This window comes from Salarias fasciatus, chromosome 6, assembly GCF_902148845.1.
Source record: "Salarias fasciatus chromosome 6, fSalaFa1.1, whole genome shotgun sequence".
NCBI classification, from domain to species: Eukaryota; Metazoa; Chordata; class Actinopteri; order Blenniiformes; family Blenniidae; genus Salarias; species Salarias fasciatus.
In genome coordinates this window covers 21,105,997-21,133,339 of record NC_043750.1, presented here as the reverse complement: position 1 = coordinate 21,133,339, position 27,343 = coordinate 21,105,997, and the positions used below count along the sequence as shown (strand labels likewise).

Below are 27,343 nucleotides of genomic sequence, written 5' to 3'. Positions count from 1 at the left end.
TTTCCAATAGACTGAGTACAGACATCAAGCAGTAAGTTGCAGTAAACAAGTATTGTAGTTATCTTGACATCTTAGCTTAACATTTATCTTTTTGAAAATTAACTCTTGTCAGAGGTAGGGAAATGAGACGTGCGTGTCTGTGGCTTTTTTTTTTTCTTTTAAATTTTTTAAGAGATAAATCTGAGATAATCAATCCGGCCGCATGAGGCACGCTATGGGTGCTGCTCCTGCCAAGTCCTTGTCTAAAGAGATGAGAGGATTATAATGAGTGCAAAATGGCAGGAGAATGTGAGGAAGCGAGAAACTATATGAACTAATCTCTGAGGTTTCCATTTGTGTTTTCATATGCCATCCTCTATTTTTGCTTTGAAATTAAAAGAGGAGAGTTCCACCACCCTGCTGGGCCAGTGAACGGAAATGCAATCTCTCCTTTTCCTCCATCTTCAAAGTTTGCACCCAGCAGAGGTCACGCTTAATATACAGACTTTCTTTTCAATATTTTTGTTGCTATTCAGGTATCATTTGTAGTATCTAATGGCTTTGCATCAACCTCCCATTTCTGCCTTTAATGTAATGCATTTTTAATCAGTTAAGAAATGCACAAGTACACAAAGCATTCACATTTATACATATCACTGTCCTGTACACATGAACATACAAAGACTTTAGTCTTGATCTCTCAATAGTTTTTTCTGTCTATTTAACATTACAAGTCAATTCTGAATTTCTCCAATTAACATTAATTGTAAAATCTGTATACAACTTATTGTCCTGTAAATCTGTATTGCTAACCTTTCACTGTAACACTTTTCCTTTTTCTTTTTTTTTTCGCCCTTTAAATTACCAGACAACATTTGATTGTGGCTGAATGTAATGCTGCTTCAGTATTTCATGAAGAGCTACAGTAGTAAAGTTGGATCAGCAGGTGGCAGATTAAGGGGTAATTTGGCTTGAACTCAGCAGGTGCAGGAAAGCTGACAAGTGATAAAAAAAAAAGAAATGTCAAAGATTTGAGTCCCGCACAGTGTTACAGGGTCCAGAAAAATTAACATCGCCTGTGTGGGTATACCAAACGTGTCAGTGGTCCTCTGCGGTGGTTAATTAAAAAACTTCAACTGCCAAAGCAAGCAGAATTTTCACAATTTAAACCAGTCTCCCACAGGATTATGGAAAACTGATCAATCTTTTGGTTTTGGCCACACTCTCCACCTGCATCATTCGGCCTTGGTCGTCCCTGACCTTTCATCATTTCATTGCTTTTTCTCTTAATTGAATTACTTTGATCAATCCTGACCCCAGTGGATCACAGACGGCCCATGACAGCTGCATCACATCACAAATGATCCTGTTTCAAAACCACTGAAATCCTCTCACCTCACCATTTTTGACACATCAGCTCTGAGAAGGAAGTGTCCCCTTGCTGCCCAGTAACAGGCGCCATGATGAAGAGATAATCAATGCTACTCACTCCAACTGTAACTGATCATATTTTTATGAATGATTGTTAAATATAGACATGTTTTACGCTGTAAAGTCCAACTCAAAATAGTATTTGAGCAGCACGTATTGAAAAGTGCCCGCACGCACCAATGAAATGTTCATTGTCAATCTGGTGCTCGATTTCTTTTGATGCGTGTTTCCACGGACCTCATAAAATCTGCAGAGTCGCCAGCTCCTTTCAGTTTCAAGCATCTCCACAAAGTAGAATAACTCACATCTGTTGGACTTGTGTTTGTCCAGTCATGCGTGCCGCATATCAACTGTGACATGTATCTTCCATTAGCATAGCAAGAAGCTCATGTTGATTCATAATGTTGACGCTGTTGGTAGTAAACTGTGAGTTAGGTTGCGCTGTGGGGGGGGGGGGGGGGGGTGCTCCGGTGCTTTTCTATTATTCCCTTCGCCACATTTGCATAAGTGGTCACTCAGGTCTGGACATGGGATGTGAGCTGGAATTTGTTGTTTAAGGTATTGCGAAAGATGTGAGCATAAGCACTCAGACGAACTCACACACACACCGATGGGAGCTGCAGATGTGTGGCCAAATCCTCCATCAAATAGCCTTCATGTTTCTGTAATGAGGGCTGACGACTGCGTTTTTGCAACGTATAAACTGAAATTACCTTCAATGTAAGTAAAGGTCAAAAATGTGTCCTGTTGTCTATAGCTCAATATCAGTTTAGAGGGCTATGGAATATTATTAAGATTAATGTTACTGGGGCAACAAAAGAAGAGCCTGAGAGCAAGGCAGAGTAATAACAGAAAAATGTAGCTTCTGCCAACTTTTGGCTCATTTGACCTTTTTCTTTTGTGTACCTCTGGTAATAAAGCACAGATGTTCTAATATTACTGTACAAGTGCCACTATTTGCATTAATTTTACGCTATTATACTGAAGGTGTATTAAAAACCTTTCAGAACTGGACTGGTGTGTCGTTTCACGTCTTGGGAATGAGCCTATGCACAATGCGGCCAGACAGCCTTGTCTATAGCTGTGACCCATGTCAATACAGCCGCGTCAGTGCAGCTTTTAAAACCTTTTCATTTTCTGTGGAATGGGAAGTAAGCACTGGGCTGCCTGCTATAACCTGATCTGAAGGGCTGGTTTTGATAGCAGGCTGACCTTTCTTATCATGTTTTTTTTTTCCCAAAGTGACGTGGAGTCCCTTAAGGAAGGCTGGATTGAGACTCGCCTCCTTATGATCTCAGTCAGGTTGTTGCACATACTTTCTTCAAGGTTTAAATTAGAAAATAGTCAAATAGACTGACTGCTGACCACCACATCACTCTCACCAATGAGTCAAAGCAGGTCAAATAAAAATGGCTTTATTCTCTCTCCTTAACAAACGGGAGCCAGTGATTTTATTTCTCATAAATCATGCTGAGCTCAAACCAAAGGGAAAAAGAAACAAGTAGAGGAACATCTGAAAATCTGACTATTCCAGATATCGGTCTACACAAGATGCTGTGGTTTATCAAAGTAATGCATTGTCTTATCGCTACTTATTTTTTCATTGTTCTGCACTGATGTTTCCTTCCATGCGTAAGACATATGATACATTTATACCTGTGGACCGATGCTTTGTTGAAGCAATTTATTTTCCCTGAACACATTTCCTAACATTCACATTATGAGATGAATTTTCTGAGTGATTGTATTTATTACCTGCATAGTTGTTGACAAATAGGATCTAGCTGTGAGCTTTTCAGTATGTGCACTCTACTCTTTTTTTAAATCATTTCAAAATAGAAAAATTTAACATACCAGTGAAGTAACATGTGTAGTCTGCTTGTCACTGCCTCTATGCATGCAGAATTAGGCCTACATTTCAAATGTCTTCTTGTCTGACAAGGTCAAATAAGGCCTGATTCACACATACGCGGCTGTGCGGGCGTGAATCTGTCCGGGTTTGCACGGTGTCTGCGCGGAAAAGTCAGAACTGCATGCAAACAGATCAGTCCTTTCACACGCATGGCCCGTTCTAATCTGCGCGGCGATTTCTAAATAGAAATCAAGTCTATTTTTCTGCGCGGACTTGAACGGGCTGTGCGCGGTGTCCCATTGAAACCAATGGCATAAACACACATCTCGTGTCAACTAGGCTTTCTATGCATGTATTGAGCTCATGTCTGCCCACAAACTGGTCTACACAAGAAGCTTTCGCCAGTGTTCTGGTCCGTCTATTTTTCCGCGCGGCTTGGAGCGGGGTCCCATTGAAAACGATGAAGACAGGCCCTAGTTGTCATATATGCAGATATATGTTGCGTTTGAATTTACTATTCGGCACAGTTGAGAGGAGCGCGCGTGCCTAGATACATATATCTAGAGATCTATGTTTACAGGTCTATGCCGGAGTGTTGTGTGTTTTTGACTACCGATGCTGAGGCACGTTTTTGGATGTCTGCTCTTGGGAATAAACATCCTTTCGCTTCCGAAACACCTCTGGAATTACTTCAAACATATTACACTGGTGGCCTGTTGCCGCGGACAACCCGCTCACGCAGACCAAGCAGGTAAGAAAGGCACACCTAAACACGCCGCTCCAGCGCCCGCACCGTCTACGCGTCCGCCCCGTGCCCGCGCAGTGACCGCGTATGTGTGAATCAGGCCTAACTTCATTGACTCCTAGTGTAGTATAGTTAATATCTACAATGGAGTTTATAGTGGTGTTAACGCTAAGTCCAAAACCTATTCATTCAGGTTATCTTACTGAGCTATTTAATTCAACTAGCTGAAGTTAATTATGAGGATTTGATGTGTTAAATGTATTGATTCTTATTCAGCTAAGCCCCTTTACGTGCATAATGTATGTTTTTGCCATGACCTTTATAAATGCGGTAAGAAATACATTTTTTTTTTTTGGCACATAATATTTTGTGATAAAACTCCCTAAATTGTGTGCGATAGTTATCCCTCCATGACGAGTTGTTCATTTATTTGACGGAGGACAGAAGTTTTGTTTTGTTTTGTTTTTTTCTCTAAAACTCACTCAGAGTGAGGAGAGAGGGGGAAACTAACAAACAGAACCCTGGTTAATAACAAAACCCATTTGGTTAATTTCAATTTTTTTTTATTGATATTTTTCTAAATTTCTCAAAGCCAAAAATAAAAAAAAAAAAAATCATGAAGAACAGTATGAACAGTACAGCTTTATATTTTGAACTGACTTTCAGAAATAGCTCTTCCGTAGATTCTTTAATGAGCTCATCAGTGAATTTTCATGTGCCTCAATAAACAACTGCTCCTACGGAAACTTTTCCCGCATGTTACACAAGGGTATGGCTTCTCACCTGAGTGAATTCTCTTGTGGATCAACGCCAGTGGCGGCTGCTGGTCTTCCAAAGAGGGGAAGCTCATTTTCAGCATACATTGTAATATGTGTGTTTTTTTGTAAGTAAATTCTATTAGCTGTCATGCCTTTTGTATGCCCTGTCAAAGTTAGACAGATACCCAAAGCCCATTTGTGACCAGACAACACATCCCTGAGATGGTTTCATCCAGAGACGTGGCCAACAGTAGGCTACATTTTATTGGTTACAACACTTCAGTCAGCAGCTCACTTGTCATACCAGGACAGCTGAAAATACCTGTTACTTTTCCCCACCTTTTGCACCAGCTCAGTCTTTGGAGTTGATCTGTCCTGCAGTTTAACACCAATTTTCTCTTCGTAAGGAAGAATATCAAATGACTTCGCCAAAATCCGGTCCACAACATTCACACTGTCTGCCGTTGTGTGCAGCTTGCGAGCAGCTGGAGCTGCTGCAGAGGCTAGAGCGCTGTGTGAGCACCTGAGAGTGAGAGACGGGGAGAAGCTCCAACTGCTGGTCGAGGACAGAAACCGCAGAGTGACCTAAACAAGTCTCCAAACACAACGCTAGTTGTTTTTCACAAACAAAGTCTCCGAGGATCAGTGAAGCCTCCGAATCAACTCAGACCAACAGAGTGAAAAACTTCAGAAGTGCTTTGGTGCATTTTTTTTACTTCAAGATCACTGATTTGCTCATTCCGCTGTCAATCAAGCTTCAGACAGATCATCCAATCACAGCACGCAGAAGCCCGACGTCCAAGGCCAGCCCCTGCCATTGACCCCCCATTGAAGCTCAGTAGTCCGATGCCAAGCATTATCCAATGAGCATCCAGTTTCACTGCATTGGAACAACACACTCTAGCTTCCGCATGGACGCTCAGCGTCCAGCTGTTTAAAGTGCCGTGCCGCTGCGAGGAGGAGTGAGAAAAAAGCCGAGTCAATTACCTGAGATAAGTAGCTGATTCTGAACAAAAGATGAACGTGTTGTAGAGTATATTTAGTCAATGAAATGTACACACAACAGTAAATATTGGACCACTTATTTTTTTGACATCTTAGGGGAAGTTGAGCTTCCCTTGTTGTCTTAGAGCAGTCGCCACTGATCAACACATAACTCCTTGAACTGAAACTTTTGCCACATGTTTCACAAACACATGACAGGACCGACCTTTTGATTTAGCTTCTTTTTCTTACAGTTTCACCACATGTTTCGTCACATTCAGCCCGCTTATTTGAAACAGGAAAGTCAAGCTGTTCTTTCTCACGGTGGACTTCAGAGTCCTGAGAGAGGATCTGCTCAGTGTCTGATATCTCTTGTGGTTCAGTCAGGTCACTTTGCTTTTGAAGAGAAGGAACCTTAAAGTTTTTACTTTCAGACTTCAGAATAAGCTGCTCTGCCTTCTGGCTGGTACCGAGACCCTCGTGCTCCTCAGTCTGTGGAGGTTCTGGTTCCTCCTGGTCCTCTGTAACATGTACAAGTCCTGGTTCTTCTTCTTCCTCTTTAATCATTGGAAGTCGTGGTTCTTCCTGCCCTCGACAGTGGCTTGCTTCCTGTTCAAAGAGCTGCTCCTTCCTGTGGCCATGGTGCTGTTGGAGCTCTGCAGGGACAAACAATGTACAAGATAAAAAGATCAGTTATATTTCTTAAACGGTTCCATCTTTAAAAACAAACAAACAAAAAAAAAACATAACAGAGTCAAAACGGTGAAGCTGAATTTCAAAATTGCATCCAGCTGTAATGTTATTGATTGAAGAGCAACTTGGTGTGGGTTTTTGCCGGTATTCACATGGCCGTGCATAACCGGGATATTGCTAATATTCCAGTAATGAAAGGGTCTTTGACTACATGTACACATAGCAATTGACTGTAGAAAACAAGATGAAACAACACATCACAGCACTTCCACATCAGAGGGGGTGCTGTGTGGTTGAGTTGAGTAGAAAGTGGAGAAGAGGAGTCAGTGTATCTGGAGTTGGAGTTATCAGTCTGCTGATTAAAATATTGAAAACTGGATAACCCACACACAGCCATAACGATGGAGATCCTCCACCAGTCAGATTCATTTGTTCATTCAGACTTTTCCGTACCCATTCTGTGTAACTTGGTTTCAGGTTTCCAGATGATTTCTAGCAGTCTGTCATGATGAACAACTGCTTCCTCGTACAGGACGATCTTTTGTTGGAGCACGGAGGGGATTTCCTCAGCAGCAGCAGTCAGAATCCGGGTGGTCAAGTCTCTCACAGTCCAGGGAATTTCCACCATCAGCTGCAGACTCCTCAGCATCCTCCTCCTCCTCTTTAGTATGTGGAGCTTCATGTTCCTCCTGCTTCAGGCAGGAGATCATCGTGTGGACGCCAATGTGCTGCTGTGGACTCTCTGGAGGGAAACAAGAGAAAGTCACTGATGTGATGGATGTGAATGTTTTACAGAGATAAATGCATGAGGCAGGACAGGCTACATTTAAATAAAATGCTCAGTTCAATAAAACTGACAGTAACTGTATGGTTTAAAGCTTGTGTCCGGAGTTTCCGTTCATTTCCAATGTATGTATCATTTCTTAACAGAGCTTAAATGTGTTAGTCTGGTTCAATACTATAATATTAGCATAAAGCAATATGAAAATTTATTTATGAGCTTTGCCTTCGTCTCATAGACCCCCATGTTATCTGAAAAAGCGCCGGTCAGCGTCAGTCAATAGATTTCGAGCTTCCGCTTTGTCATGCTGTCAATCAACGTGCGCGTGCTGCCAGAGAGCACGCACGCTCGCCCAGGCAGAGGTGTTAGCTATGCAGCAGCCGCCCCGCTCACCTTGGATATATCCATTGTCTGCTAAACATCCACCGTAAACGACTAAACATGTAGGATGCTTGCAGACTCGGAAACACTCATTTTCACTCCACGGGTAATGTCCGTGCACAATTAAAGGGGCGTGGCTTGGTCGCTCACAAAAGCAGAGGGAGGGCGGAACCTGGAGACGTTAGATTAAAAATACTGTCATTCTTTCAAAACTTCGGACACGAGCTTTAAGGAATAAAGGAGGAGAACGTTGTCTGGTTTGTCAACATCCAACAACAACAAGAAAAGAAGATGGTCAGCATTTAACAGGGAAACCTGTTAATCTGAAACACCGGCTCTGCTCCAGTCTGCAGTCACTCCTCAGCTATGTTAGCTGCTGCGTGCATGTGACTGGAGCGCACACGTTGGGAGGCAGCATTGACAGCTCTGACTTATCAGACACAGGTGACACGTTAAGAAAGCGAGGACAATTTGAACATGACCTGCTGTGACGCCGTTCTCATCGTTTTTAAAAGAGTCGTTAGCAGGAAGCTCCCAGTGTCATGCAGTCAGACAGGTTTTTTTTCTTCCCCCAGAAAAATTTGAAAGCATCATAATTCTGAAAGATTTGCTCTTTAAGGCCAGTGGGTGGCTTTACTGGAGCTCAGGAAGAGATATTTTATTTATATTTTAGATCCTGGCAGGCGTGGAAATGTCTCCACCATAAGTAGCATTAGCATGTTAGCTCAGACAAGTCAATAAATCAATTCTTCCATCTGAAAACAGCACAAACTCAGTTTCTTCTGTTTATGGTGCAGATGCTGTGTAATGCTGAAGGTTTCTGCTTGAAAATCACTTCTCTCATTTCACTTTGAACAAGAAGTACAGTCTAATTTCAGTCTTTTAGCTGCAAAATAAAGGGTACGGATCCTCCACCATTCACAGGTTTATTTAGAATGTTCCATACCTGTTCTGGAGAGGGTCATTTCAGGTTTTGTGCTGAATTCCAGAGATCTGTCCTGTCCATCAATCTCCTGCTGTTGTTGAAGAATTAATTGATCAAACAGGGTGAGGATTTCTCCAGCAGCAGCAGCTAGTCGGTCCTTAATAAACTCTCTGAAAGTCTGGACTTCAGCCATGTTGGTCAAGAAGATGAGATATAACTGAAAAATAACAGTTTCAACTGAAAAGCAACAAGTTTGAAAAATGCTTAGTAACTTCTCTGTAGTTTTTTTGTTTGTTTTTGTTTGTTACAGTTTTAGCTTCATACTGACACCTGCTGGACATGGGGGGAACTGCAGGTTGTTGGATGACAATGAAATAGTTTTTTTAAATAGACCCTCCAGAAAAACACGAGCAAAAATTATTGATTATGTGTACTTAAATCCCAGATTATGTGAGCTAACATGCTTGATTATGCAAATGAATATGCAGGGTTTTTGTGCCATCTTATGCGGTAAAATTGCGGACAGTTGTGAAGTATACTAATAGTTGTGAAATATGCGAAAAGATGCCAGATGTGTAGGTTACCCCCCCCCCCCCCCCCCCCCCACAAACACACACACACACACACACACACACACACACACACACACACACACACACACACACATACACTTTATCACAGGTTTTAGCAATTGCTAAAACCTGTAATAAAGTGGTCAATACAGTGTTTCAAATGAACTGGTTTCCTTGTTAACTGGTGACTGACTTCCTTTAGCACTTCCTGCTGCTGCTGCTATTAGCAACGGATGTTGAAATCACACTCATTAAAGGTCGGACACGGTTTTTTGTCTGGTTTTTAACATCGGCAACAACGGACGTGAAAGAAACCCAGTCGCCAGTTCATAGGGAAACCAGTTCTTCCAAAACACCGGCTCCTCTCCGGTTTCTGGACACTTCTGCTCCGCTAGTTAGCTGTTGCATTCAGGTGACTGGAGCGTGCTGCGGAAAACTGAAACTCGGTCGTTCACATGAAGGCAGTGGTGACAGCTGGACTCATCAGGCACTCAGGAGACACGTGAAGGAAGCGCGGACAATTTGCACAAAGGAACGGCTCTCAGACAGCTGTGAACCGGCTCTCATCATTCACTTAAAAGAGCCGCTCAAATGACCGACTCGTTCATTGAACGTCACAGCACTTCAAGCGAGACCATTTCTCTTTTTTGTTCGCGGTAAATGTGAGATTATTGCGGGAATTATGCACCCTTTTGGAAAATATGTGGCCCCCACATAGTCAGCGGCAGAAGGGTGATTTACGCGTGAATTCAAGTGATCGCATAATCGCGTTTTTCTGGAGGGTCTGTTTAAATAGTTTTAAATAACACTCGTCACACCTCATCATGTCGTCATTTCCATAATTTTAATCATGTTCACACATCCTGCTGGTCTTTATTTAATTTTAAAAAGTCAACTGTTTCAATTTTTAACTTGAAAGGAATAGCTTTATTTCAATGGAATTCTATCTGTAGGGAATAAACAACCGATCTAATAAAATGTCAAATGTGGGAACTATTTTCGAGAACACAGTTTAATTATGGCGGCTACACAAAACAAATTAAAGTTTTGCGGACTGATTTTATTGGATCTCACAGTCAGCTTGAGAAATTAACTCTGTGGATGTATCGACATGTAAAGTCAGTGTCGTTGTTCTTTAAAGTTAATTTAATTAGAGAAAATTCCTGACTCATTCACTTATTGCCCTGTTTTACCTGATTAATTGAATATTTATTGTGAATGATTAAGGTTAGAGCTTTCTGGACACGACCTCAATTTGAAATTGTTTTGTCTGAACTGTGACGTATGTAATCCCAGCATGCTTGCCAAAGATTTCAATTATTAGCTTCTTTAAGATGGCAGGAAGATATAAATGGATCAGCCATCGTTTTGACAAAGCTGATGCTGCTCTTTTACCTTGTTCTATTCGAAGAGAAAGTTTTTAATCTGTCCTGAAGAAGGGCAGCAGTGAAGCCAGCATATCATCCAATTCACAGCTTGTTTGCGTGATTATCACATTCCCACCATATGGCTTTCGCTAAAATGTAGCATTGAGGAGGCAAATGCCAAGACCAGGTTCTTTGCCTCCAGCTCATTAACATTCTTGACGAAACAGATGCTCTCTTTATTCTACCTTTTGTATCTTTCCCCTTCACCCCTGCAAAGTCCCCATGGATGATGGGACGGCTGAGTGTGTTAACCTACATCTCTGCCTGCTTCTTTGCAGACTCTCACTCACCCAATCCCATCTGTCATTCTTTGTGTGTGTATCAGTGTGAAGGAAAGTGTAGGTGTGCAGGTGTACTCGTGCTGTTTTACTGCCTAAAACACTCTGCCGAGCCAAGGCCTTCCTACCCTGTCCCCATTCAATTCCCCTGCCAGTAAGAGTCAATGGAGCACAGCACACCTATCATTTACTACCTACCTGTGTCAACAAGCTACTGCAATCACCAGTGGCAACAGAAGCTCTCACTCTCCATCTGCTTTCCTGTGGCTCACATGCACACACTTTCCTCCCCTGCAACACTCACACATACTTTCATACGTCGCACATGGTTGCTTGCATGCAGCAAATCCGTCAAACGCCCAGTGGAACTTGTGGAAGGACTCTAATAAAAGCTCGCTGCTATTTCTTCCCCCTGAGGTTGTGATTAAAATCTGCTCTCTGCTACAGTTTGGATGTAGTAGGTCTATCTTGATGCTGGCATGAATCACCAAAGCATATTCTTCTAGCAGATTATCAGGTAACACTTTATTAATGGTACACGGGGGGATAAAAACCGATTCCTTGCCATACAGAGCGAGAGATTGGTCTCTTGTTTTTTTTGTTTTTTTTTTTTCCTCGCTATCTGAATGTGCACAATTTGTATGCATTTGTTCCAGGCTGGAGAACTGTCTCGTGTGGGCTAATATGGCTTCAAATATGTGACCAAGGTCACAAACAGAAGACATATCGATCAAAAGACTTGCATAATCTTTCATACATGGTCTTGTTTTTTTACTGTATTTCTTCTTCTTCTTGAGGCTATATCTCAAATACACTGTTGCTCATTCATGCAGAAGTAGAGAGTTTTCACCTGAAGAAGCAAAATAAGATTAGTTTCAAAAAATTAATTAAATTAAGTCACAAGTCGAGTTTCATATTAATCAAACTGTGACTTCAAAAGAGTTCAATTTTGCATCATGCATTAAATGAGACAAAATAAACGGTAATTGTTTGAATAATTTGAAGGTTTTTAGTCAAACAGCATTTACAAACAAAAGTTCTACTTGAAATTTAAATATTCAAAAGGGTTTTGAATTTTTTAATATATTTTATTTCAACACAGAGCTTTAGTACCTCCATTTTTGCAGCTGCGCCAAAACTGTACTTACCAATATAATGGATAAATCTGACAAAGTGTGGGTCTGAACAGATCGTGGATGTACTGAAAATCATTACAACACTGTTCAACCAGGTTCAGCATCATTTACATGTTGTAGCGATTAGATATGCAAATGATTCACGAACCATATTCAAGCTCAGAAGACGAAATCACAGATGATGTGCACCAATTTTTAATGTCTTTCTGGATTACTACTGGATGCAAATTTTTTGAAAAATCTTCCTAGATACAGAAAGACATGTGCCACATCTGACAAATACTGTCCTGGTTATTTAACTTGACTGGGTGGTTTTTGTTGTGTAAGACTCCAGCTGACCTTTGGTACCTGCTTGGCTTCTCTGACTGAAGCCATAAAATCGAGGCCGACTGCATGTCCTGCTGGAAACGTTATTGATCAAGATGTGCATGTGCATAATTAGATAATATTCATGTTAGAACAATGAGTGCTTTGGCTGCTGCATTGGTTTACATGCTTGACTGTTTTTCTGCCAGTAGCGTTGTCGTTTTATAGGGATGCCAATGACTTTCTTCACCTGTGTTTTTGATGAGTTTCAATCTAATGTAATCGGTTTCTGAAAACATGCACCATTCATTTAGCTCTCGCGTTTTGTTTTTCTTCTATGGCTTACTTAGAACAGTACTGTATATTTATCAAACAAGCTATATCATGTTAAAGAGCTTTACAGGTGTCGTGTGCTACGTCTCCTTCACGTACTAAGACAGATCGTGTCTTTGCATTTGATTGACTCTAGCTTCTAATCATTGCCAAGGCTGAACTTATTTTTGGTCTTTTTTGATTTTATTATTTCCTTATTAGGAAATGATTAACATCTCCCATCAAAGAATAATGATTATTAGACCAAAACAATATCTCTGCCATCGAAGGCAAGTACATATTTTCGGGATGCTGGAGTTTGGCTTCTTGGTTGAGAAATGGTAAAAAAACAAAAACCATCTGTTTGAACGATAAAAGGAGATCCTGTTTTGTCAGTTCTTCCATAGTTTGTTGAAAAATAATCCTGTGAAGCTTCAGTTGCTCTCTGTGGGGCCATCTTGCTCTCAGTTTCTAAGTCATTACACTTGAAACGGGCTGATTTTTCACCTCAGTCTTTTTCTGAATCTGCTGCACGTACGAGAAGATTTTTCAGCGTTTAACGTTTGGCAAGGTGGCGTATTAGCATAGAGCGATCTCCCATAGCTTAGGAGTTGATCATGTAGTATTTATTGAGTGCGTGGTAGTGAAGGTCATCATCTGAGCAGACGGTACGCTCTGTGTCACTGCACCACTTGCCCTCTCCCACTCAGTCGTCATCTCCACTCTCATCCAATTGTCATTGATCTGCACTTAGCTTCTCAGTGACTTCACACTGAATGTATGCCAACAATTTTCTTTGTCAAGAAAAAGAAAACATGCACACAGCTGAATGGTAATTATATACATTGGCACAATACTGACGTGTATTGTGGTGCAGCAATGTTAAAGAATGCACTCTGGATGGAGTTTGCATGTTATTTGTATGCCCACATAGATTTCCCCCATGTCCTATGACTTCCTCCCACAATCCGAACGCGTGCTTCTTAGATTAATTTGTGCCTGTAAATCGGCCCCTGGGGTAATGTCGTCTCTCTGAGTTTGCCCTGTGTTGTACCTGTTCAGAGTGCACACCTCATTTCACCAGATGTTGACTGGGATTGGTTCAAGCCTCCTGTGACCACAGCCTGGGATAAAGTGGGTATAAAAGATGGATGGATTGCTTTAAGCCACACTTGGGGGTAGGGATGCACGATGATATTGGTCCTACATTGTTAACTGCTGATAAACAAAACAAAAATTGAGCAGCATTGATAATAGTTTGCTGTTGTTTCTTCGTAGTTGTTGTTTTTTTGTTTTGTGTTTTGGTGCAGCCAGTTGAGCACATTATGCCGTCAGGGAGGGAGTGAGCAAGCGAGCACTCAACATTGGTTATGTGAGGACAACTTAAAACCCGCTTGTCCTTTTGAGTACTCAAACGCAGATACTTGAATGTCAGTGCACAGAGAAATCTGATTGATTATATGGTTGTCAAACATAAGACTCGAGGCCCAAAACTGGACTGCAGTTGGCTCCAATCTGGTCCTTCAAACCAGCAAATTGTGAAAATATCTACACTATGGTAATATACTCTGTGCCTCAGCAGTCAAAGCTATGATGGCACTGTTCCACAAGTCCGGCCAGCACAAGATGAAATTGGGCTGTCAGTGGTCTCTTGAAGTAAAATGTGTTTGACGCCCCTAGTATAGCCTATGGAAGGACAGAGATGCACATTTTCATAAAATCTTCCCCTGTTTATGGATTTGAAGGATGTCCGATTGTAATTAATTTATTTTTTTCCCTTGGACTTCAGTGAAATTCTGCACTTCTGTTGAGTTTGTTTGTGTGTGACGGTCCTTGGTTTAAGCTCAGATAAGTGTGTACAATAGTCTAAGCTTAGTTTTGAGTTTACAATCATATTTTTAAGCATTGAATAGCCACATGAGCCCCGGTTCTTGAAAAAAATTACTTTCAATAAATTATTAGTCACCTGCAGCCCTCTAATTCAGATTTATTCATGTAGGTATGGTGACTATTGTATGTTCTTTGAAGCATACTTTCATTATTCCTCCAACCAGAAATGTGATCAATTACAAAACATTTCATGCATTAGTTATTGTCCAAGTGTCCTCAGAATATTAAAGAAAGAGTTTACAGTCTTTTCTTTGAAAATGTAACAAAATTAATGTGCTGTAGCGGAGCCAGAGTGGGGGCAAGGGGGCGGTCGCCCCAGGGCCCACAAGGTCATAGGGCCCCGTTTCATGTGATGTGTTCACATTTACTCGTAAATAAATTATTAAAATAAAATGTGCAGTGTGTGCGAGAAGGTATACGCATATGATTGTGGGCTCCAATTTGCCAATTCTTACATTACGACTGTCCATGAATGCATCAGAGCTGTAAGCCAGCGCTGATTGGCTGTGCGGCATGAACGAGTTTTTTCTTTTGCACTTGATCTGAAGTCTTTGGAGGGAAGTTAAACAGTATGCTAAACACTATGCTAGCCGCTAGCAGTACTACCCAAAACCTAACATCGGAGCCATTGGTGAGTCAGTGAAACCTTCAAAAATATTATCTTTATCAGAATGCTGTGGTCTTAAACACCTGCCTATTTGAATGTGCCTTGTGTTGCCCTCAATTATAAGAGACCGCAGAGTCTATTTTTTTTCTAATATACGTGAATTCCAGAAGATATAGGTAGCTGTCTATATCTATCTGAATAGATTGTGTAATTTTAGACCAGCTGTGTTCATTTTATATTTAAGCTGTATCAAAGATGGTACAGATTTAGCCAGTGAGTTTTTAATCTGAGTTTTCCGCACCATGGACAGCAGACGCTCTGAGATTGATACCTGTCAGGCTGCATTTGTGTGTATTTGTGTGTGTGTGTGTGTGTGTGTGTGTGTGAAGTTTGTGAACTGGTTTGTGACTTTATTCTGCTTTCTGAAGCATATAGGTTTGCTTGGCTCAATAAATGTGAGCATTAGTGTGTTGTTTGATGGTAGCATGAGGGATTGTTTGAATGGTAAAATTACTGTCATAAGGGCCCGTCGAGAATGCTCCGCCCCCTCTGTACTGAGACCCACGCTCCGCCTCTGTTAATGTGGTTTGCAAGTAAGTTGCATTGCTTTTCCTATTTTGGCCTGGGAGCTGTTAAAAACAGCAGACTCTTCACCGAGTTGAGGAAAGGTTCATAATTGTGATTTATTTTTGCCAAAAAATTACTGCATCAGAAGCTCATCTGAAGCTGCATCTGAACCCCCCCAGTGTGGCAGCACATTGATGGGTCCGTTCAATAAAGAAATCTCCTCTCTGGGGACTAATCGAGAACTGATAAATATCCAATACCTTGTATCCCTACTTGGGAGGTGGAAATGTAAGCCTGTGCTTTATTTATGCAAAGAGATTCTCACAGTGGGAGCAGCCAATAACGCCATTATGGTGTGTTTTTGCTGACACATATCACTGGGCTTAGTGTGTGTCTTTGTGTGCATTGACGCTTTCATAGGTGTAACAATAACAGCAACTGGCTTTTATGAAACACATTAAAATGAGCTTACTGCTGAGTCAAATATAACTCATATTCTACAGTACATGCTGATATGATTAACGTCAGTATATGTGCCACCGTGATGACCGGTGGTTTTAAGAAGACTTTGCGGGGGGGGAAAAAAAATCACTGGAAAATATCAATTCTTATTGGATGTGGTTTGATCTGCTTTATGATTATTCCATTCATTTTTCTGTACTGTTTTGTGTAACTCAGGCTAGCAGATGAGCTGTAGCTGGAGCTCACAGGGTAATTCAGAATCTAAAATGGGAGTTTTTTAACCATGGGGAGAAACCGAGCTGGGTGGAGAAAACCCCTGCATGGACAGGGAGAACATTCAAACCCGAGGCACTTGGACTCTTTCCTATAAGGTGAGAGAACCATCCACCACACCAGGTTTCCTCTGTTAGAGAATATTCAAAGCACATATAAGAACCTTTCCATTGAAAAAATATTTTCTCAATGATAGACCATCATTTGGAAACAATCAAGCAGGTTGTTGTCTAAGAACATGGTAACTATAGCAGCTTACTATCATAATAATTTGTGTTGTAACATATAAGAAGGGGTTTTCCTTTTTTTTTTTTTTTTTTTTTTTTTTTTTTAGCCTTACGACTGCAGCTCTTTTCATTGAAACATCCCCATCTGACTTTTTTCCTTTTTTTCTCGACAAACTCTATTATCTGAACACACACGGGCCCCGGCAGTTATCGCCTGCCTGCTTTTGAGCTGCACTTTTGATTCATGTGATTGGGTGGAGAAATAGCATCTCCTCTGGATGATATTTTTTTTTTCCCCCACCTTGCTTGGTCTGTGAAAACAGCTTATCCTGGACGCTTTCTGACAGTGGTTAAGCACGAACATAAAAGTAAATGTAGTGTGAAGACAGTTCTTGTCATGCAAGAAAAAAGTAGCGTGTGTGATGGAACTGGAACAAATAGGATACGTTAAAACTCACAAATTGTGTGCAAGTATGCGTCAAGCGCTGGCATAGCCCCCGCTCTGCTCACTGCAGATGTATTGCAGCAGACAAACACTTCTTTTTTTTTTCATGTTGCATAAATTTCCATGTTGATCACATTGATTACACTGATGTATTACTGTTAAATCAGAGTGCTTTGATTGAAAATGTGTTGCTTGCTCAGCCTGTCAAACAGGACAAGTTATCAACTTACTACATTCAACTTTAATACTCACCACATTTTTTTTCCCTCAGTCTTGTTTTGTTCACGCTACATATGTATTATTTGTGGAGGTCTCTTTCATCAAGTGGAGACCTTGCTGGTTCTTTTTTCTTAGGAAATATTCCTCAAGTGGTTCAGACTAGTCAGAGTGGGTACTCGGCATACTGTCTTCTGATACTTCTTGTCTGCTCTGTGAACAATGCCTGCTATTTAGGCCTGTTCTTTGAATTGCTTCTCCTGTTATGAAATGTGCACTCACTGCTGAATCACATGTTGGTCCCCGTCGTGCCCAGTAAAAACCCGGACCAGCAGTATCACTTCCAAAGCAGGCATCTCATATTATCACTGTCCCTTGTCCTAACGTCTGTCCTCAGTGAAAACTAGCCAGAGCTATATTTAGCACACCCGTCCAGTTATATAGGTCAAGAACCCCATCTACAGTCCCACAGCTAACTTCAGGGCTGGAATATTCTTCCTGCCTGTGCAGGATCCTGGTAATTAGTTTTCTTTGTCCATTCCCATTCCGATGGAAAATACTGTGAATTCAGGTTATCCTAACGGACTCTTAAACCAAGTCTTCTTTGTTAGCGAAAGCCAGAGCACCAAGCAGAATAGTTTTTTTTCCAGGTTATGTCGGGTATTTTTAGTTTTTTGCAGGCAAAGCAAAAGCCCTTGTGGGGAGAAAAGCCGGTGGTGTTTGGCTTCTTTTCTGGGGCTTTCAGGTGTTTTCCTCAGTGTGATTTCCCACAGAGGAAAGAGTCCAACGAACACTGAAGTTTTGCCACTTTGAAGTCAATTTTTATGAACTTTACCCACCCACAGGCTGGTAAATACAGACCTTTTGAAAATTAAGTGCAATTTCCTTTCCCTTGGCATCACTCAGTAAATCTTTGCTGCTTTTGATTCCCGAAACATCAGAACCAGAGCTTCTGCCTGGCCACTTTCACTCATCTTGCTGTCTGTATTCTTCTGTTTCTCTCTTTGACTTGCAGTGGAAAGGTTTCACAGAATTGTTTTTTAAGTTATATAGAAGCCTTTATTGCAAAGTTTCACTCACCTCAGAGCAAAGGAAAAAACCTGATATCAGGTTATATTCCTTGGCAAGTCAGGAAAAACTTTATCTGTATTTTCTTCTAGTTTTTGCACCAGACACCAGTTTGCGGCACAGGTTAGTCACTTCATTTCATTTCACCCAAAATATTGTAAATTGTAACCTTCACCATGTGTCACCCAAACAACAACAGTGCAAATAATAACAGTGGCAATTATACTATTTATAATAACAGGAGAAAAAAAAAATAACAGTAATTATCCCACAATAGAAATCCAAGAACACACATTCACCCTCAGGTTTACTGCTTCGCTGCACAACTTGGTCTAAAAGATCTGACTGCCGGCGATTATCTCTGCAGACTTGTAGACCAAACTGTTTGCCCCAGGGGCGCATGTTCAGTGTTTGAGTTTTATTTGTGGATTACAGTCATCAATGTAGAAAATGATTGAGGTAAACCAGATGTGACAAATGTCATTGCTCAATGTTCCTCTGCTTTAAAGGGTCAGTGCAAACAGCACGGACACTGCATTTGAATGACAAGCCGAGTATTGACCATTCACAGGATTAGAGCTTAAAAATCATGGTGCAGCTCCTCAAGGCACGCACGCACGCACGCACGCACGCACACACACACACACACACACACACACAAACACGCACACGACGCTGCTTGGAAATGTATTCGTAAACTGCAACAAATACTTTAAGAAAATAACTTCTAAATGTTAGGCGCTTCACTGTGAGCTAATTATTTTTGAATCTTTCCAAATTCACAGAAGACATTTTAAGCACATTATTCTTGTCACTTGAACAAAGCCGTCTGATTAAGTGTTGTCATAAAAGAGATCCGGGGCCAATTAGATTTAGAAAAAAAAAAAAAAAAAAAAAAGAAGTTGGGCTTGCAGGCAAAGAACAATCTGCAGACTTGTTTCCATGCCAGCTTCAACAGACGGAAAGAGAGGTGGAGGAGGAGGGAATATGGGAGGGGAAGAGAGAAGCAATGAGGCCTTTTTTTTTTTTTTTGAAACTACAGCTCCCATCAAAACCTTCAAAGTTAATTTGAGGTCAGTTGGTGTGTATGCTGGAAGAGTGCAGTGTGTTGCTGCAGTCGCAGTCTGAATTTGAACTGTAAATCTCCAACGCAGCGATAGAGCTTAATTAAATCATCTCGACCCCTTTGAATGGGCCTCAAAAGAGATCCCCTCTAAACTTATACAAGGACTTCGTATAAGCAGGTGCCGAGTTTATGTTTGGCAGCAAATCAAAGAGAAAAATCATAAAATATCTCTCTCAAAGGCATACCGTAAGTCAGTTATCTTAAAGCAAAGTCTCCTGTCAGTTTAAATGGAGGGTTTCATTAGTGGATTGTGGCAGAGTAATCTAAAGAGTAGAAGGCCGCTGTAACCCCCGTGGTTTGCTTGGGAGACCGTCACTGAATGTGATGCATGTTAATCTCCATTTCCTCGATTATGTGCAGGCCACTGTCAGTACGCACTGTTTGTTCAAAGTCAGGGTGACTTTCTCTTTACCCCGCTTCAGTCGTCTGTTGCACACCGACGGGGCGAGCGGTTGGGGTGAGGGGCATGACGAGGGATGGGAGGAAGAGGGAAGATGAGCAGGGGAACGGACGCTGAGACAGGTGTCTGGCAAGGGACAGTGATTGGATTTATAAACCAGACAATGTTATTTTATTTTCTCGGAGACTGCTGTAAGACATTAAGTGTTAACTGAACCTCCCGACGTCTCAGTGCAGACACACTCTTTCCTGCATCTGCCTCTGTATGCTCCCAGTCTTCCTCTACTCTGTTTATTCATATCGCTCGCTGTCTCTCCTCACCGTCTCTGCCTTCCTTCTCCTCTCCTCTCTGGGGTGCGTTTACGTTTTCCCTGCTCACATCTGATCAAGATGAATTGGCCTTGAAAGCATCCTTTCTGCTTCTATCACCATCCTCGCAGTTTCTTTTCCTCCGGCAGGGGTGTGTCATATTTCCCCCTCCGTCTCCCCAGACTATTGGCTTGGCACACAGCATCCAATATTTTCTCCAGCTGGAGTGGAACTGAGCACATTAGGGATGGGTCTGTTAAGGTGATCAGACTTGCTTCAGCGACGCCCAGGGACCATTTTTCTTCATTTAGTAGCTTCTGTCTTGCTGCCAATCTTATAGATTTTCTATCAGCTCTTTAATCATGGCTCCATGATTGGGAAAGTGATTGGTCAGACTCCCTCTTATGAAAACTCTAGTATCAGTTTTGTCTTTGTCAGAGCACACAGCCTGGGTTATTAGAGACAGTCATTTTAGAGACAGACGAAATGTGCCGTCCTTCAACCCCATCAGCTTCCCTCTGTGTGTGCATATTTTGTTTTATACCGCATGCAAGCTCTCCCTCAGAACTTGACATGGGAAGAAGTCACGGCAGTGCGAACAACCATGTCCTGACCTATTTGAGGCTAGAAATAAGCTTGTTAGCCTTAAAGAATTTGTGGGGGCAAACATAAACAGCTGCAGGAAGCAATCAGTTTACGAAGCAGACTTTTTATTTACCAGATTAAACCAAAATGCTAATACCAAATGCACCAGTTCTCACTCCCTTCCTGTCTTCCTCCAGGTCATCTGATGGTGTGTGTGCGGCAGGAACAATCGTGGTGAGTCGACTGAAGATGGGAGAGATGGAGGAGGTTGATGTAGACCACATCACCACCGACATACCGTCACAGAAGGTAGAGGAAACATTGTCGGCGGATGGAGCAGAAGTCTCTGTGCACCACATGCTTTCGGGATAATGCTATAATTAGACTGGCACTGCTCGACTCCTCCAATAAGATTAAACAAACTTTAGAAAGCCCTAATTGGGATTTATGGGATTTGTGTACGCAGAAAATCTCTGTCCACAAGTACAAGTCCGTGTCGATTCAGAAAAGATTCGTAATGAAACCTTTATTCACCAAAATATTTCCCTGGGTGCATCTCTGTTGCCGCTTTTGCCGCCACCCTCCTCCACTCTAATCTCCTTTAGTGCATACAGCCAAAGCAGGCTCTGAAGTCGCTCCCATAATCAAGGAAGAAAAAAGGAGCGGGGAGTTCAGACTATCGCAATCAACCGAAGATTGTGTCCTTCAAATGGGATGCTGCCATACCAGAAATGAAGTTGTATGTACTCTTGATTTCACTTAATTTTCTATACATTCCCCCTAGAGAAAGGTTTTTCATCTTTGTTTTCTGTAATGGAGCCTTTTCAAAAGCAAATAAGTCACTTTAATATTTTTTTATATGATAAGAGGCAACGAGAAATTAATTTTATTTTTAGAATAATGTGGCAAGATTCAGAGTTGTAGTTCTATCATCTAGTTTGCATTTGTGTATGCTTGCATTTGCGCGTGTACGTATGAATCACTGTCTTATATAATTGACCAAGAGCTTCTACATGGCTGACTGGCTCTCGGTTCTGCCTGCCCGTGTTGCTGGTGCAGGGAGGTTCCCTGCTAGGCTCCAGAGTGTCACTGAAAATCTGCCCATGCCGCCTTGATGAGTGTGTGTGTGTGTGTGTGTGTGTGTGTGTGTGTGTCTGTGTGTGTTCGTGACTGTGTGCGCTCGCGTGTGCATGTGCGCACGAACGTTGTCTCAGCACATTTCCCCTTGTGTGCGTGCGTTCTCTTCAACACGACGAGGGGAGGAAAGAAGGAAGGGATATGACAGGCATCAGGAAAAGCTCACTTGAGACGAGTGGCAAAATTCTCCTTCAACCTGTCTGAGCTGTGTCCGTGCCTGGCTTCCTGGATTTTAGATATTTCTGCTGTCGTGTGTCTGTTTGGGTGTTGGAGATACATGTTTGATCATTTCCTGTCATTGCTCGTCTGGCTGCAGCACATTCACAGCACCCCCCCCACCCCCCCCCCACCCCCCCCCCCTGCCGAACCTGTAAAACAGTCGGCTAATAAAAGAAAGAGGCTCCGATCACCTTTGATCTGTTCTCTCTCCATATTTTAGTCATCAAAGGGCCATTGAACACATGCCGTCTGCTGCCTCCTATTACACTGGGACTCCTTTTACAGCGGTGGCTCCTGCATTACTGTTAATTCTTTTCATCATCTTTCTAATATCTCCCAATACAAAGCATTGATTTAACCTCTTCTTTCAAATAAACAAGGATTCCGTTACTCTCAGTGCATGCGCAGACTGTAATTGCTTGATGTCCATTTTGTTTAAAATGATTTTAATTTAGGCGATAAGTTGTCCCAACCAGTTATTACAGGCCTTCTCTACAAGATTTGGCTGTCTGGCTGTGTTAAATGGCCCATCAGACAGGGCAGAGCTGACTACAGCCAGCAAGAAAGATTGTTCGCTGTCAGTATTGTTCTGATGAGAAAATGCTGATTAAATGCTCTCAAAGCTCTTTTCTATGGCAGAACGCTTGCATCACTGTATATTTTGTACAATTAGGAGTTTGCAGTTTGACAGGACTACTGTTATTATTAATGATTATCATAAGTGTGGTGCTATATCAAAACTGACAATAAGTAAATATTGTTGTGAAGCCTCGAGATTCAACTTAACCTTCTTTATGCCCAGTGATCGACGGGCTTCAGTGCAGCTGTGTGTTGATCTGCCCCAGTGTGAGCTGCAATTATTCAGGTCTATTTACAATAACCGGCACACGCAGGAGTAATTTGGCATCTCGTCGCATTCAAGGAGAGCACAATTACCTGACTATATTTGTTTCAATCAAAGTGTAATGACAAGAGTCTCTAAACAGCAATGCATTGGTTGTGCAGCAGCGTGTCAGAACACAGTTTTGATTTTCAAACGAATGTCTTCTGCCATCAAAACAAATACCACTTCTAAATACAGTATTGTTACAGAATAAATGATGTTACAATAAATTAGCAATCACGTCAACAGAAGGACTTTATTTCTAAACTATGCACATAAATCTCTCCTATTCTCATGTATCTATATTCTCACATATTTGAAGAATGAGTCGATTGATCAGGGAGCCACGAAAACGTCATTGTCAAAATCGAAGGGGCCAAATTCCGATCCAGCTTTTTTTTTTTCCAATTTAAAATTGACATTACAAAGTAATAATAGTTTAAATCTGCTTGAGATGGTTTCCCTCTTCTCTTGGAGGGCAGAAGGTTGCAGGTTTATCTGTTACTGGTGTCTCTAATGCAGGTGATGAATATTCACTGTGGTACACAGAGTTTCACTTAAATGCACTTCAACAGTTTCAGAGATTTTCTTTTCCCTTCTAAATATGTAATTTTGTTGGATCTTTGGCATTTATTCAGCGCCAAGAGAGCAACTTTAGGGCAAGTCTACACAATTTTACTTTTAACACAAGTCAGCTGGAAATATTAAAGACTCGGCTGGGAACAGAGCTTTTAACTGAGGCACAAACTAATGTCAGCTGATGACAGATGATACAGTCTCATTGCAAAATGTGTTGTCTCAACTCGCAAGTCATGAGAAGCTCGATTTTGTCTTTATTTGCCTGAAATTAAAAAGTGTGTTAACATTTATTGAAAACCAAAGTGAAAGGGTGAATCGGAAATATGCCACAATGGACGTTGATATGTAGATGGAAAAGAAAAGCATGCAAATTTCACACAAAGGATTCCAACAGCTTTGCTATGGAGGGAGAGTTCTAACCACTACACCACTGACCAAAACTAAAGCTTGTTAAAATATTACTATATTTCATAAAGTCATGTTTTGTTTTGTTTTTTTTTTTTACAAATACCACATTATGGCAGATCAAACTGAAAAGCATTCAGTTTATGTTATGAATACAGAAATAACTGACACTCTTCTCTTAGATCAACATGCATAACGAAGTTACTTCATGGACTCTCGTATTACACCAAGTGTTACTAATGTAATGAGAAATACATAATGCGGTGTGTTGTTAGGAGTGAAAAAGCATCCAGAGTGATAAATTACGAACCCGCCTCTCAGTGGGAAAGTCACAGCGAGTTTTCCTTCAGTTGATGCTGGCTGTGGCCTCACTGATTGCAGTAAAGGCAGGAGAGTGTTTGTGCTTGAAGCTTTGAGCAGAGAAGAAAAGCACTGCATCAGCACTCGTTTCCTTTGTGTGCTTCCATACGAGGCCAGTTCTTCAAATGCGATCGCAACACGCCGGCTTCTCAGAGCAGCAGGCTGTGTCAGTGAAAATAAGTGCAAATAAATTGTAGCTTTGTCACGCTAACTCCAATAAAAGAAGCACATAATGGATGCAATTAATGTAGTCTGTAGAGGACATTAACCGTTGGATGTTTCTGTTGGATGAAGGGATTTCTGAGGCTGTCAGATGAGATATTGATATCAGGCTGCATGTGTGTATGGACAGTGGTTAACTGTCATGGTAAAATCTGTTTCTCCGCAAAATAATTTACTGCACCAAAGTTGTTGTTTTAAAGAGGAAAAATATTCACTCTTGTTTCTTTCCTTCATTCCTTCTTGCAGTGTCCCTTGGTTTGTGAATCTGCGCACCATTCCTGCATCGAAAGAGAAAATAGCCCACTGACAGGGCCAGGTATGAATCACGTCCTGAACACCTGTCATTTCACTATTTTTTTGCAGAATAATGTGGCAATAAAATAATGACTTCTAATTTGCCTGTCTTTGTACTTCTCTGTATTTCTTCTGTCAGTTTTTTTAATACCTTAGAGGAAAATTGCTCCAACTTAGCATGTCATGGCTTCAAAGGAAAGCTAACATTTCTATAATTTCTGTGGAGTGTGACGTAATGCATTTAGTATAGTGTGGTAGGTAATGTCCTGTAACATCTTTAATAAAGCCCTAATTTCTCTACTGAATCTAATTAACATTAAAGTGCCCTTGAATAACCTTTCATTATTAAGATTAAAAAAAATCTCAGAGGTAACTTACTTGATTAAAGAATTAAGACTGTTGCTGCTGGGAGTTAATTGAATGTGTGTATGCGCAATGATCGTTTCACGGTAGCCTGATTTAGGGTCAGACTATGATGGTTGGGGTCAGGTTCAGGTCGGCCAACTTGTCGTTAAGGCTAACTCCATGTTTGTGTTTGCAGGGAGAGTCATGAAATAATTCAAACAAGAGCGCAGAGCTGTTTGCTTTTTTCAAGGCTAAGTAACGTCGAGCAGAAGACGCCACAATGAGCCGTTTGACACTAATTTGTGGAAACACACAGACAGCTCCCTCTCCGTGTTGAAGACAGAGACAACTGTGGGGAGAAAATGAAGGATGTAGACAGAGAAGGCATGGGCTTGAAAAGGTCACAACTCCTGCAGTGATGAACTTCGTAACCATTGTTCAGAGGAAACTTGAGCAAAAGGGTTTCCTTTCTTCGCCCTGTGCCATCCATTTACCCGGTGGATGCATTTAATCTTTTATTCAGATTCCCGCTGCCTCCCTGAACTCCCCGGCAGTCCCGCACCGTCATTGTCGCTTACTGTTTCCACTGTGAATAACTAGCAAACTGCAGCCATGTTTGCAGGTGCACATCTGCAGCCTGTCAAAACAATCCCCTCCCTGCAGATACCGCCAGATTGAATAATGCAATTTAGTCTTCTACTTTTATTACCTTTCAGAATGAGCATGCAGAGAGCGGGGAGATAGCGGGCCCACGCACAGCGCGTCACGGGAAGTCATTTTCTTAAGAGGTGTCAGGAAGGGAAATGGAGGCGTCTGATTGGTGGTCAGATTAGTGCGGTGGCAGGGGGGAGTTCAGGGGTTAATCCGCTTCTCTGTTGAAGGTGGAAGTCAGCAACTGTCGCTCTTGCGATTAAAGCTGTGTCTTCAACCCTTTCCCTCCATGTGTCCCTTGCTCCCCCATTTATTTTTGTCATCCATTTCACTTTCCTTAATCCCCATGCCAAGAATATCTGAATACGCCATTACATTTAGATGCCGTTATGTCTCCTTTCAGGGGGTCTCCTCAGACTGGTGTTCACCTTAATCATCATTAATGTCAATGTGATCTTCAGAGGCACTGAGCAATGCTAATCAGCCTGTCTATTGTATTTTTCAGTTGTTTTCCTGAAGATCAGGTCTTTGATCTCCATGGGGATGTTTCTACATTTATGTTACCAGATTCAACAGCAAACTGAGATGAAGAGCTAGGATTTTATTTTTAAGTTGTGTGCTGCTTTGAAAGCAAACAATGGGCGGGTTGCTGGGGAATATATCCCACTCTGCTCTAGATGCATCTCTCTCTTCTACCAGTTCATTTGTTCTTAAGAGTAAAGTTATTGCTCCGTTCAGAGCGATTAAAGCTACTTCAATATGGAGCAAACACATATTAAAAATGGGTTTTAAAATGCTTTGAAAATGGCATCAGCAGTGAAAATCAGTTCCTAATATTTCTTTAAAAAAAAAGCTTTTAAAACTCAAGCAGCCTTTGCAAAGAATAAAGACACCACTAATCATGAACATTAGCTTCGCAAAATCAAGCAGGACTCACTATGAAACTTGCAGTATAGTGGTAAAATTAGACCATTTTCAAAGGTACATCTCTTTACTTGGAATATGAAAGCTGTGGAAAGTTTTTAAAACTAGCAGAACGATAACATTTATTATAGTCTTGAGTTTATATTGTCTGCATTTAATTACAAGCAATTTCTTCTATTGATTTTTACTTGAAAATAAAGTTTTAAAACTTTGTTTAAAGCATACGCCATTCTGATAACTTGAATGTTTGTTTCCTTTGCAAAGTGCTCATATTGTTGTCATCTTAACAGGAATTTACGTGGTTTTCACTGTTTAGATTAATTCATTTCTTTTAAAAAATGTTTCACCTGATCTTGAGATTAAAAACAATTAAGGAGTTTTCAGTTGGCAGCTGTATTTATATGGGGGCAAACATGTTTATGTGCAGTTTGTTGCAATACAGTTAATATTTACTGTCCTCTGTGCATAGTGTGTGTGTGAGCTCAAATAGAGATAAAAAAATAATTGCCACATGCAGCAATTGTTATTTGAGCCTTTTCTCATTGGATTTGGTGATATCAGGGGATTTGCTTATGATAAGAAAACAATAG

At 41.3% G+C, this 27,343-nt stretch overlaps 1 protein-coding gene across 2 annotated transcripts in view; it reads left to right on the top strand.

Annotated features, from left to right (window-relative positions):
• inpp4b (inositol polyphosphate-4-phosphatase type II B) overlaps positions 1–27,343 on the top strand; it is a 161,030-nt gene that overhangs the window by 70,567 nt on the left and 63,120 nt on the right. For both annotated transcript variants that reach the window (XM_030093257.1, XM_030093256.1), the window contains exons 6-7: positions 20,932–21,043; positions 24,786–24,855. In XM_030093257.1, the coding sequence (XP_029949117.1) occupies positions 20,932–21,043; positions 24,786–24,855 (182 nt within the window). The remainder of the gene's footprint in view (positions 1–20,931; positions 21,044–24,785; positions 24,856–27,343) is intronic.